This window comes from Anoplopoma fimbria, chromosome 17 (assembly GCF_027596085.1).
Source record: "Anoplopoma fimbria isolate UVic2021 breed Golden Eagle Sablefish chromosome 17, Afim_UVic_2022, whole genome shotgun sequence".
Taxonomy (NCBI): Eukaryota; Metazoa; Chordata; class Actinopteri; order Perciformes; family Anoplopomatidae; genus Anoplopoma; species Anoplopoma fimbria.
The window spans coordinates 29852351-29864353 of NC_072465.1; the positions used below are offsets into that span (position 1 = coordinate 29852351).

The following is a 12003-nucleotide window of genomic DNA, read 5'->3' on the forward strand; positions in this document are numbered from 1 at the left end:
AGCAGGTCCATAGTGTGTTTTAAACAGCAGCACATCTTTGAACCTGCAACACAGAACTCTCTAAAACTTTTACACCTTCCTATTTGAAGCTTGAAATGTCAGCAACTTTGATATTTTCCATATTTAGGAAGTCCATTTTTGACTTTTTATTCACTCCTTATTCAAACAAACGTTTCCCTCCACTAACATAGGAAGCTCCACACAAAGGGTCTAAACAAAAACAGTCTATTTCAGGATGGTGTGTTAGAGGATGGAGATTAGAAGGTCACTGTGATGCAGGAATGACTGTTTTATTCTCTGTATTTAAATAACTCCATCCTCTAATCTTTTAGTTTGTCTGCATCAGCAACAAAACAGGAAGAATAATATAAAATCTGTAATCGTGCCGTTCCTCAACACATTTAAACGTGTATGAAAATGATGGAGGTCCAGAGAGCAGCTTGTTTACTCATTGTTTAGCCCCGCCCCCCCGCGGTGCAACAGGAAGAGGAAATAAAGATGGGTACGAGCTGATAACCATGGGAACCGTTTCCCTTAACAATGTCATCCACCTCCTCTCCTCGTGTGGAAAACTTCATCAGGACGCCTCTTGTTGTAAATTGTTTGTAACTTAACTTTTCGTCTCTGAGCATCGGATGTGATTTTTATCTTTTTAGATCATTTTAGATAATTCATAATTCTGAAAGTGCATAAATCATGTTGTGTTTATGTACTTGTGGGAAAGGGAACTCTTCCAGAGCTTCAGCTGTGAGAGTTTTTGGTGAAGAGGAGGAAAAGATATCGTTCAGAGTGTTTTAAAGGTGAAACAAAGGTGACGTATCACAGTAGTTAAAATACATTCCAGCGGTGACAAAGATCCTCAAACAACGGTTCCTATGATATCTCCAATATCTACATTTTTTCTTTCATTCAGGGATCTCCTGAATTTTCTTAGCATTCTCACACTTGTATTTAGCCGCCTCTGTCGGAGTATAAATTGTCACAGATTGTTAAAAGACATGCGTAACTGGTACAAATACGTCTGCGTGAACATTTTGTTCCGTTAGCGACCGAGCTAAGCTAATGAGCTTACGCCGCCAAGATCCTAGAACCTCATGTTGGTGGAATCATTTCACTGTGCCAGTTTCTGGGGAGGACAGCTAGTCACTGTTGCTCTCCTGGCTTCTTCCAGGTGTATCCTGTTTTGTTAAAGTTTAAAATATATAATATATATATATATATATATATATATATATATATTGTTTTGTAAAAAATGTCAATGCCAGTTTCTCAAATGCCAGTTTTTGTTGATTTTGGACAGATGGTCAGACAAAAAACAGTTATTTGAACGTCACAACTTGGGCTTCACGACATTTTTTGGCAGACAAATGATCAACTATATATAAACCGCTAAAAAGGAAGTTCAATATTTCACCATATTTTGGTTAAAATGCGAGTGTTGACAACCTTTTGAATGAGTCATTTTTATTCTTTGAAGAGGTGAGCAATTGTAAAGAGTTAATCATGCTTCTTGATCGGACAAAATAAACTTTTTTTTCACAATTTCTCACTTTAGGGGAATGTAAACTGTCTATTTTTGTGTCCTCATCCAGAGATATGTGCGTGTTTAAAAATCAAACCAACAGACAAAGAAAAACAAACGATGAGTTTCCTTCAGGGATTTATTTAAAAACTCTTGTCAACACACTTCAGAGAAAGGACAGACACACACACACACACACACACACACACACACACACACACACACACACACACACACACACACACACACACACACACACACACACACACACACACACATGAGCACAGAGGAAGAGACAGTTTGTCTCTCGTCCGTCTCCGTGTTGACGGGTCTGAGGAGGTCGTTTGGAACAATGATGATGTGAAGCACATGATGTCGTCACACTGGAGTTCAGCTGTCTGCAGTTATATCCTGAACGCAAACATTTTAATTATTGGTTACATATTTACATGAGGATGGCCGTCATTTGTTATTTCACAGCCACAATTCTGGGTTTTGTGACAATTCTACCTATGTTTGGATTGAAAAACTGTTTATTCAAAGTTGTTTGCGCGTCACTGCACATAAACAAGACTCAATGTATTTTATGCCTCCTCTTCTTTCTGTCTGTCTGTTTGTTTCACCCAGTAAATACGTTTTATTTTGACTTCCTTCTAACACACGAAACAAACTGAACGATTCCTCTTTTGTTCATCTCTCAGAGGACTGTTTATGAAAATAACAGAGCAGAGGATAATCTGTCATCACCAGGAATTACAAGGGAATGCTTTTAATTTGGAAGGCTTTTATCCCCAGTTTACCATTAAGTGGGTAAAAGGTAGAGGATATTAAAGACTGTTATTAAGTTATGAGTCATGTACGATGTTTTGAAGTCTGTTAGAAGCATTAAGGCTTTGAGACTCGTCCTCATTTTCCCACAATAATAACAGAACACAACAGAAGGAAATAAGAGACTCTGACTTGGAAAACAAAATGCCTTCTTATTGATGCAATGCAGAGATCTCATCAAATCTTATCTGAGGTGTTCTGGATTTCGAGTTAAGAGTTTGAAGTTAAACCTCTCTGACTGTCTTCGCTCTCTCAGCAGGCGTCTCTCCAACCTGTTGAGCTCTTTAAAACCTGCTGACATGATGCAAGCCAGCCGGCCGCCATGATGGATGGTGATGAATTATCATGTGAAAACATGGTCAGTTTGTCCTGGAACTTTATGTTCGGATCAGCATGTTACCCTGCCACCTGAAACAGATTCATGGTCAGTCTATAGTTGCAGTAGAGAGAAGTGATGTTGCACTTCAGAGACTTTTCAACACGACCGAATGTTATGTTGTCCTCACGGGTGGAACAGGACTACTGGACACGGGTCCAAAGGGGTCCAAAGAGGTCCAAAGAGGTCAGGAGGTCTGTGGGGTCAGAGCCTCTGTTTGAGGTGAAAGGAATGTAAAAGTAGGCTACTGCAGATTCACAGACACAAAGTGACGCAAAATGATGACAAAGATCCACAAAACTACTACAAAGAGGCAAAGAACGACTGCAAAGAGATACAAAATGACCACAAAGAGTCACAAAATGACAACAGAGGTAAAACTACTTCAAAGAGGTGCATAGCAATAAAAAAGAGATGCAAACGGACCACAAAGAGACACTATACTTCTACAAAGATGAACATAACTATTACAAAAAGGTGCAAAGCAACAAAAGATAGATGCAGAAAGAGGCGAAAAAACAACAACCAAGAGAAGCAAAACTACTTCAGACGCCAAACAACCAAAAGTAGACACAATATTACTGCAACAATACAAAAAAAACTACTACAAAGAGGTGCAAAGCGACAAATAAAGAGATGAAAATGGACCAAAACAACACATAAGATGACCATAAGGAAACACAAAAGTACCACAACCAGACTCAAACCTTTCATTCTGGTCATCTCTCTCATATGTAGTCGATGTGAGGAGGAAAAGGGCTAAGCATTAACGCTAGCTCACAAGCTAACTGTCTTCCCTCTCTCAGCAGCTACTTTCTCTTTTCATTTCTCAAACCAAACTCTTAGAAAATGATGAATTGCCTCGTTTCCCTCGTGAACTACGTTTCCCACATTCACACACCCAGTTCAGCTGCACATGTTCCTGTCTACCAGAGATGTATTCAGGTATCCACCAGCATGCTGAGGACACATTACAAGGTGCAGAGGGAATACGTTTGTTCCACAAATGTGCAGTGATTCGTTCTTGATATCTCCCGAAACGTATTTGTTCCCAGTTAGAGTTTGAATTGAATTACTGCTTAATGTGTTTTATTCAGGAGTCTGTTTACCACAAACTCATACCATGGTTATTTAATACATATGATGAAAGTTATAGTTTTACGCTGATGACTTGCTTTTCTCACTGAGTTAAAAGTTTCAGCAAACAAAAAGGTAAAAGCTCAGGTTGTCTTCAGGGATCTGTCACGTTATTTATGGTCTAACTGGAGCTCTGGTCTCTCTCTAATTCACTCTGTCTATGTTTCTGAGTGTATGAGAGTGAATGTGCTCGCTGTTTTGTAAGTGGGACCTCAGGATATATTGCTAAAGCTGCCAAAAGACTTCCAGTCTGATTTAAAAGGCTGGTAAGCCCCTTTAATTGGAATCTGGTCTCTTCCAAGAAGAATGTAAACAGCTTAAATTTCCCAATTTGCACACACAGAAATTGTAAAGAAAAGTTGGTGAATGTCTGATCTTGCTGAAACGGTATTTAGCGAGTAAAGACATTTCTTCTGAGGAAGGTTTTTAAACAAATCAAGAGTCTTCAGCTCTGTTGAGGTTGCATTTAGTCACAGTGGTGCTTTGAGCCAAATGCTAACGTCAGCATGCTAACATGCTCACAAACGGCAATGGCTATCAATGGCAACCATCTTAGTTTTGCATGTTTGCATCTGCTAATTACACAAACTGTAGCTGAGACTGATGAGTTTTGCAGAAATGCTATGGGATCACCAGAGTAATTAGAATTCATCCTGAGGGGAGCATGAATGTCAGAAACAAATTTCATGACAATACAATACAAAGAAAGTCCTCTATTTGGTCGCTGGGACGAACAAAAAAACTCAGGTGGCCGGCGTTCGCATCCTGTGAGAAACCAAAAGTTGAGTGATTTTTACTGACGACGATGAAGTCATGTGACGCAATGCAACTGCCTCATTGGATGTTACGTCTGTAGCTTACGTAACATTACAAGGGTTCTTATTTCAAGCCAAGCCATGATGTTTTTTCTTTCCCTAATGAAGTGGTTTTGTTGCCTGAATCTAACCGCCACAGTTTCATGACATTATCTGCGATCTTTGCATGTTAACGACATGAACGACATGAAAACTGAAGTGGAGAAATATGACGAGTAGGGATGAGATCACGTTGCATAGAGACGTGCTGCTGTCAGTTAAATCAAAGTGTGGTAAAACATATCTAACATAACATTTGTCTCTCTCGATCTCCCTCTTTTTTAATTTCTCCTCCAGTCAGCTGCAGCTCAGACTGTGATGGTACCAGTTGACCTTCTTCCATCCATCTCTCTACGACAGTGAATCAGTGAAGGTCGTTCAGAGATGACAGAACCAGGAGCCAGAGTGGTGAAGCCTCCTCAGATACTGATGCTGTGTCTCCTCCCGCTGCTGTGGCTGCAGCCGGAAGACGCCAAAGCCTGGAAGCAAACCGGGCCACGACTGCAGCTCTCCCACTCAGGTAAGAAACGCTTCAGGAGAGGAGAACAGGAAATGTTTAAATCCTGCGTTGCATCTTTTTGCCACCAGCTGCTGATGATGCATGAAAACAACAATAGAAATGTATTGCGTTCCCTGCGTGCCTGTACCGGTACATGTGAGTTTTAGTAAGTGTGCATGCAATCTTTTCTATTTCCCAACTCGTCACATACTGACGCTTGGTCAGGACTGCTTGGCATCAATTTAGGATCCCTTTGGATCATGGTTTGGGTTAGTTAGTTTGTTACGTAACTTCAAGTTATTGGCCTACGTTATGCACGTGACGTAAGCTAAGTGCTTTAAGTGACGTACTTATGTAACTTAAAATAAGTCAATGTTGACTTTTGGACCCTGTTTACTATACTAGTACCAATACCAGTATACTTAAAGTGCAATCCATACCAAAAGAGTACTTCATTCGATACCAATCAATTAAATGGAAGCTGTATGTCTCGCTGGCTGCTAGCTGGCTGCTTGCTGACTGGCTGCTGGCTGGCTGCTGGCTGGCTGCTGGCTGGCTGCTGGCTGGCTGGCTGGCTGGCTGCTGGCTGGCTGGCTGGCTGGCTGGCTGGCTGCTTGCTGGCTGGCTGCTGGCTTCTTATGTGCAAGCAGGCAGTCCCAGCTGTATGGGTTGTAGCTGCTGCGGTAGTGGGCCAATCACACATCCCATTAAATCCAATAACTCTTATAGTGATTGGCAACAAGCAGAACCATTTTTTTTATAGTCTAGATAGTCTAGTTTAATGACCACAGACAAAACTGTGGGAAATCAGTCAATTAACGGTGTTATCCCGTCCATATTCAGGATTTATATTGTAGGAGGTCAATCAGTCAATCAGTCAATAGAAACCTGCTGGTTTGGGCCTGAAAGTTAAATCTTATTCTTACTTCTTAACTACAACCTCACCCATTCAAACACATTATGGCTAATTTATATGTTCTGCGCCCCATTTAAACTTTGACATTAATCGTGAATGTCATTCGTCATAGCTTTCCTCTGAGAGAGAGGAGATGTGGAGCTTTTCAGGTGGTTTGTGCTCAATTTTGGGAGTTTCTTTCATTTGTGGCAGATTTTTTCCCAGCAGAGAGAGAGAAGCTAAAACTGAAAAACAGAAGCAGAGACAGAACCGTCTGTCCAACATATGTCGCTTTCTTTGACTGATTTCACATGAGAACATCCGACTTTCATTCTTTTACTTCCACCTTCTAACACTGCAATAAAAGAGCAGTCCAAACTAGATTAAGTTACTGATTAAAGGGAAGTCTGTATCCAGTTTGAGGTCTTTAGCGGTAAAGTCGTTTTCTCAGTAGACGTTTTGCTGTCGGAGATTGAGAGAACCTTGAAACACTGTCATAACGATCAGTGAAGTAATGTCTCCTTCACACAGCCTTCAAAGCAGTCTGTTGGCTGCTGTAACGGTGGAAATATCGTCCTCCAACATGCTGTAAAACTTTCTTTGTTTCTTGGAGAACATTGAGGTCTCGGTTAACGTCAGCAGCAGATGCTCTTTCCTACAGTTAAACACTTGATTAAAGCAGCAGGAAGGAATAAAGTGGGACGTTAACAGATTAACAACATGGGAGGTGAGGCTGTGTTGATGGGTGTCATGGTGCCCATAAATGTTTAAAACAACCTCAATTAGATTAAATACCTGCGGTGAACTGTCATCATGGATGTCCAGACTTAAGGTTATTTAAGGTCAGACTTATCGTCTCTGTTACTGGACGTTAAAGGTTCTCTATAGAGTAAATTCATCTCCCTCCACTGACTTTGTATTGTGTCAAGTTGCATCCTTGTCACTTTCATCTGCTAGCAAACAGCAGAATGCCTGAAAGCTGATGTGTGGTGGGATGAGCTATCAACAGGGTAAAGAACCCAGAGTTTTTATTAGCTGCTGAAATGAAAATCGTGGCCTTTAAGAAGACAAAAGTGAGACATCAGCAGGAATAAAACTCTAGGATCCTGAAAAGTCAAGATGTCTAAAAACTCAAGATGCCAAAAAAGCATTTTGTCCAAAAGTCAGTTTTATGCTTACTATATTTATGTCAGTTAAGCTAAAGCATTTTGTGTAAGTTAAGCTAAAGCATTTTGTGTAAGTTAAGCTAAAGCATTTTGACGGTATGCAGCTTGTGTTTTAGTGGAATGTAAATCAGAAAGCTTTGCAGCATTATGTTTGCTCAATGCCTTAGCTTACTATAGTAGCTACCTAACACATAGCTCAACATTAGCTTTCTAGCAGTTCAATTCAGTTCAGTTTATTTTGTATAGCCCAAAATCACAAATTACAAATTTGCCACAGAGGGCTTTAAATCTGCACATGATGCAGTCTTCGCCATGTTGAGAGCCGTGTGGAGGCAATCCCTTAAAATAGCGCCAAAACGTGTCGATGTCCAACTGTTCAAAGTACTGTACTGTTTATATTTCAATGTCTCTATGATGCAGTGGACCACTGCTGCCAAATCAAATATTAACATTTTAACTTCATAAACACAATTTTCTTCAATCTCATCCAACACATAAAGTTTTCTTTTGTGTGTATTTGCTCTTCACAATAAGAGTGCACTCTTAAAACTCTTAAATCACCACGGAACTCATCTGCCCACTTCCAATCACTCTAAAACGACGTTTGCTTTCCGAATGCTTGCTTCCCGCTTGGCAACCAGCAACTCCACGAGACGACAACTGTTTCCTGTTCAGCAGCAATTAGTTCAGGGAGGCCGGTTCCACTGTGTGACGGTCACTGAGATGTTTGTGGAGCGAGCAGTCGGCTGAATGAATGAATTACTGGATGGATGAAGGGAATCAGTGAAGCAGCGACTGTGTTGTTCTTTACAATCCAGGTTTGGTGTCCAAGTGAGTGGGGGGGCTTTGGAATAAATGTGACGTGACCGGATTATGGAGGTCAAACAAGACACTGCATGACTGTTACTGAAACGATGGGTGAAACAGAAAGTACTGAAAGTTAAAATCTCATTTCATTACATTAAGCAATCATATGAAGCTGTAGACTTTAGTTCTAGATGAAAAAGTTCATGTTTTTTTCCAGACATAGAAGCTAAAACAATGAGATCTTTAGTATAAACATACTTTCATAATATACATTTGAGTCATTTCCATTTGCTTCCTTTGATTATTTTCTCGCACAATCATATTTTAGTTTTAACAATCAGACTTCCCTGAAGTCCTGCAGTCAGACAGACTGACTCACAGATATTTCCTTGAGGAGGTGGTGGAGACCAAAAGCAGAGATAAAACTGCTATTTATGGCAGCAGCATTACGTCAAATGGAAAATTCCAGATGTCTCATTTATCAGGTAACACCTTCAAGACATTTGTTATCTTCAGCTGCCAGTTCAATCTTGGAGTCTTGAATAATGCAACACGTGTTTGTGTGATGAACCTCCAAGAAGTTTGGTTTTCTTCTACAAATCTCAAATATGTTAATTGTTTTCCCTCGAGAGCAGGTGACCTCCTCTTAATTTCCATTTTCCTTAAATAGTCAGGATTCTGGAGTAGATCTCATGATGTCATGTCTCTGACGTGTGTGTGTGTGTGTGTGTGTGTGTGTGTGTGTGTGTGTGTGTGTGTGTGTGTGTGTGTGTGTGTGTGTGTGTGTGTGTTACTAACAGTAGCAGCTCAGTGGTTTACATGGTTGTTAAATGAAGCAGTGAATTCCAGTTTTAATGAAGAAAGACTTTTCGTAGCTGCAGGATCAACATTATAGAGACATTAAGATTTTATAAGCTAGATACTCAGACAGGAGCTTCAGGGGTAACGAACACACACACACACACACACACACACACACACACACACACACACACACACACACACACACACACACACACTGAGGGAGAGAGTGTGTGCGTCACAGCTGACCCAGTGTTTGACCTGAGCAGGAATCCAGAGAGACCAGCCCTCATCCTGCAGGGAGACACACTGTTAGCCTTTAACCTGAGCAGGAGTGTGTGTGTGTGTGTGTGTGTGTGTGTGTGTGTGTGTGTGTGTGTGTGTGTGTGTGTGTGTGTGTGTGTGTGTGTGTGTGTGTGTGTGTGTGTGTGTGTGTGTGTGTGTAGGTGTGTGTGTAGGTGTGTGTGGTGTGTGTGTGTGTGTGTGTGTGTAGGTGTGTGTGTGTATGTGTAGGTGTGTGTGTGGTGTGTGTAGGTGTGTGTGTGTGTGTGTGTGTGGTGTGTGTGTGTAGGTGTGTAGGTGTGTGTAGGTGTGTGTAGGTGTGTGTGTGTGTACGTGTATGCATGCACATCATTGTACCAAAAGTAAACAGACAAAAGCAGAGGCTGCTACCAGATGTTTGATGATAAAATGTTACCTGTAACTTTCTTCTGACAAACATCCATCAACTCAGACTCCAGTGTTGTCTTTCACATTCCACATTCTGCGCCTGTTAACCTCATACAATATAAATCCTGGATATGAACGTGATAACGCCGTTAAACACATGCAGGTGCACTTATGTTCATGTGAGTATTTGTGTGTGTGGAGACTTTATGCAGCTTTGTGGCTTTAAAAAGCATCAAAGGAGCTGAAAAACATTTCACAATAAAACAACACGGTGGTGCTCTCAGAATATTTGTAGTTCTAGCTCCGGGTTTAAGGGTCTTAATTCCACATGTCTTTATATTTTGTTGTCCACTTTCTCTCTGGAATATTAATCCTGCATAAAATATGTGAACTTCAGATGTTACATTGGTGTCAAATTTAAATCCTGGCTCCTTGAAATTGCAAACATACTGTAATAATAATAATAATAAATAATAATAACTTTATTTATATAACACTTTTTAAAACAGAGTTTACAAAGTGCTTTGACAGACAAGGCAGCAAAAGCAAGACAATTAACCAAAAGAAAGCCCAACAATGGAAGACAAAGTAAGGGAAGGATTAAACCCTAATAAAACAGTACAAAAGATGAAACAATAAAAACAATCGATAGGATAAAAATAAACCAAAAAAAACAAAAACATTAATGCGATGACATCACATAAAAGACAAGTGATTAAAAACATACTGTACTCTCTGAGCTGTGAGTCACTGAGGAGGAGAGAGGAGGAGCGTGTTCTCCTTCCAGAGAATATAACAGTTATCTCTGTTTAAAGTGTTACATGTGTTGATGAGGGTTTGGAGTCTTGCTCATGGGCGCACGGCACAACTTTCTGTGCAGATTTTATTCTTGAAATGCATTCTTGTGCGTATTGTAACGACACGATGTGACAGTTTAAGACCAGAGAATTAAGACTGAAAAAGGATTCATATAAAGGCTTCTGTTTGAGCTGTTGTCTCCATGCTTCACTGTGATTGGCTCAGCTGCTTCAATGAGACCATGTGACTGACTGAGCTCATATTTATTGATCAACACACACAAAATATCAGTTGTTTGTTCTGTCTTTGTCCCCGCCTTTGATATCGACTCAGTACTTCTTAACCTTTCCAAAACTTTCCAGTAGTTGTGAAATCGTCAACGTGTCTCCACCCGTCTGGAGCTCAAGGCGATTAAAACAAACGCCAATGCAGCTTTTCAAAGTCACACATCAGGGATTGTTCTCATGCAAGGAGTTCAGAACGGTGTTGTGTGTTTTGACAATGTATAAGTGTGTATGTGTGTATAAGTATGTGTATAAGTGTGTATGTGTGTGTTGGGTACCTGGTTTATTGTTTCAGGGTGGTTCAGAGAACATTTAACTTATTTGACAAGAGTTCTTCCTGCTGTTTGACGCTGACGTGGAATAAATCCAACGAAAACACGATGACCTCATCTGGGATACACACACACACACACACACACTGATAGGTGTGTCGGCTGTGTGTTATCTCTGTCACACTCATTATTTTGATAGCTGCTCACTCAGACAGATATAAAAACATGAACTGACATTCTCATGTACTCTACATACGTACAAATATCCAATTATCATTTTGACAGCTGCCCACACACACACACACACACACACACACACACACACACACACACACACACACACACACTGATTGCCATACGCACACATCTGCAGCACACATGTCACTAAATTTGTCGTTCTTTCCATAATTGGATAAACTCTGTGCAAACTGATTTAAGTCATTCAGAATGACAACAAACACCAAATAAGTGTGTGTGTGTGTGTGTGTGTGTGTGTGTGTGTGTGTGTGTGTGTATGTAGTTGTGTCAGTGTGTGTGTGTGTGTGTGTGTGTGTGTGTGTGTGTGTGTGTGTGTATGTAGTTGTGTCAGTGTGTGTGTGTGTGTGTGTGTGTGTGTGTGTAGTGTGTCAGTTGTGTGTGTGTGTGTGTGTGTGTGTTGTGTCATGTGGTTGTGTAAGTGTGTGTGTGAGAGTAAGAAAACAAAATGAGTAAGAAAAACAGAGAGAGGTTATGCTCACATACTTACTGTAATGTGACCTGTGTGTGTGTGTGTGTGTGTGTGTGTGTGTGTGTGTGTGTGTGTGTGTGTGTGTGTGTGTGTGTGTGTGTGTGTGTGTGTGTGTGTAATTGCAGCCTCCCGGGAGGTGTTGCCCGTACCTTGTGGTGTCATGCAGTGAACCGTGACCTTTGACCCTTTCCTGAATAAAGCAGGTAGATTTAGGAGGAGAGGCGAGACGATGAAGTCAAACTTTAAGACAAATGAAGGAGAGGCTAAGGTGTCACTCAAAGAGGGCAAGGAGAGACAAGAAGGAAGGAAGGAAGGAGGAAAGGAAGGAGGAAAGGTTGACATGTCAAGGGGTTTCCTGAGGTTAATGA

The 12003-nt window shown here is 40.8% G+C and overlaps 1 protein-coding gene across 1 annotated transcript in view; it reads left to right on the top strand.

The window, feature by feature from the left end:
• The window catches only part of si:dkey-49n23.1 (semaphorin-3D), a 78758-nt gene that overhangs the window by 26182 nt on the left and 40573 nt on the right, over window positions 1–12003 (top strand). Inside the window, exon 3 of the mRNA XM_054616362.1 lies at window positions 5015–5237. Within this exon, the coding sequence (XP_054472337.1) occupies window positions 5102–5237 (136 nt within the window). The 5' untranslated portion in view covers window positions 5015–5101. The remainder of the gene's footprint in view (window positions 1–5014; window positions 5238–12003) is intronic.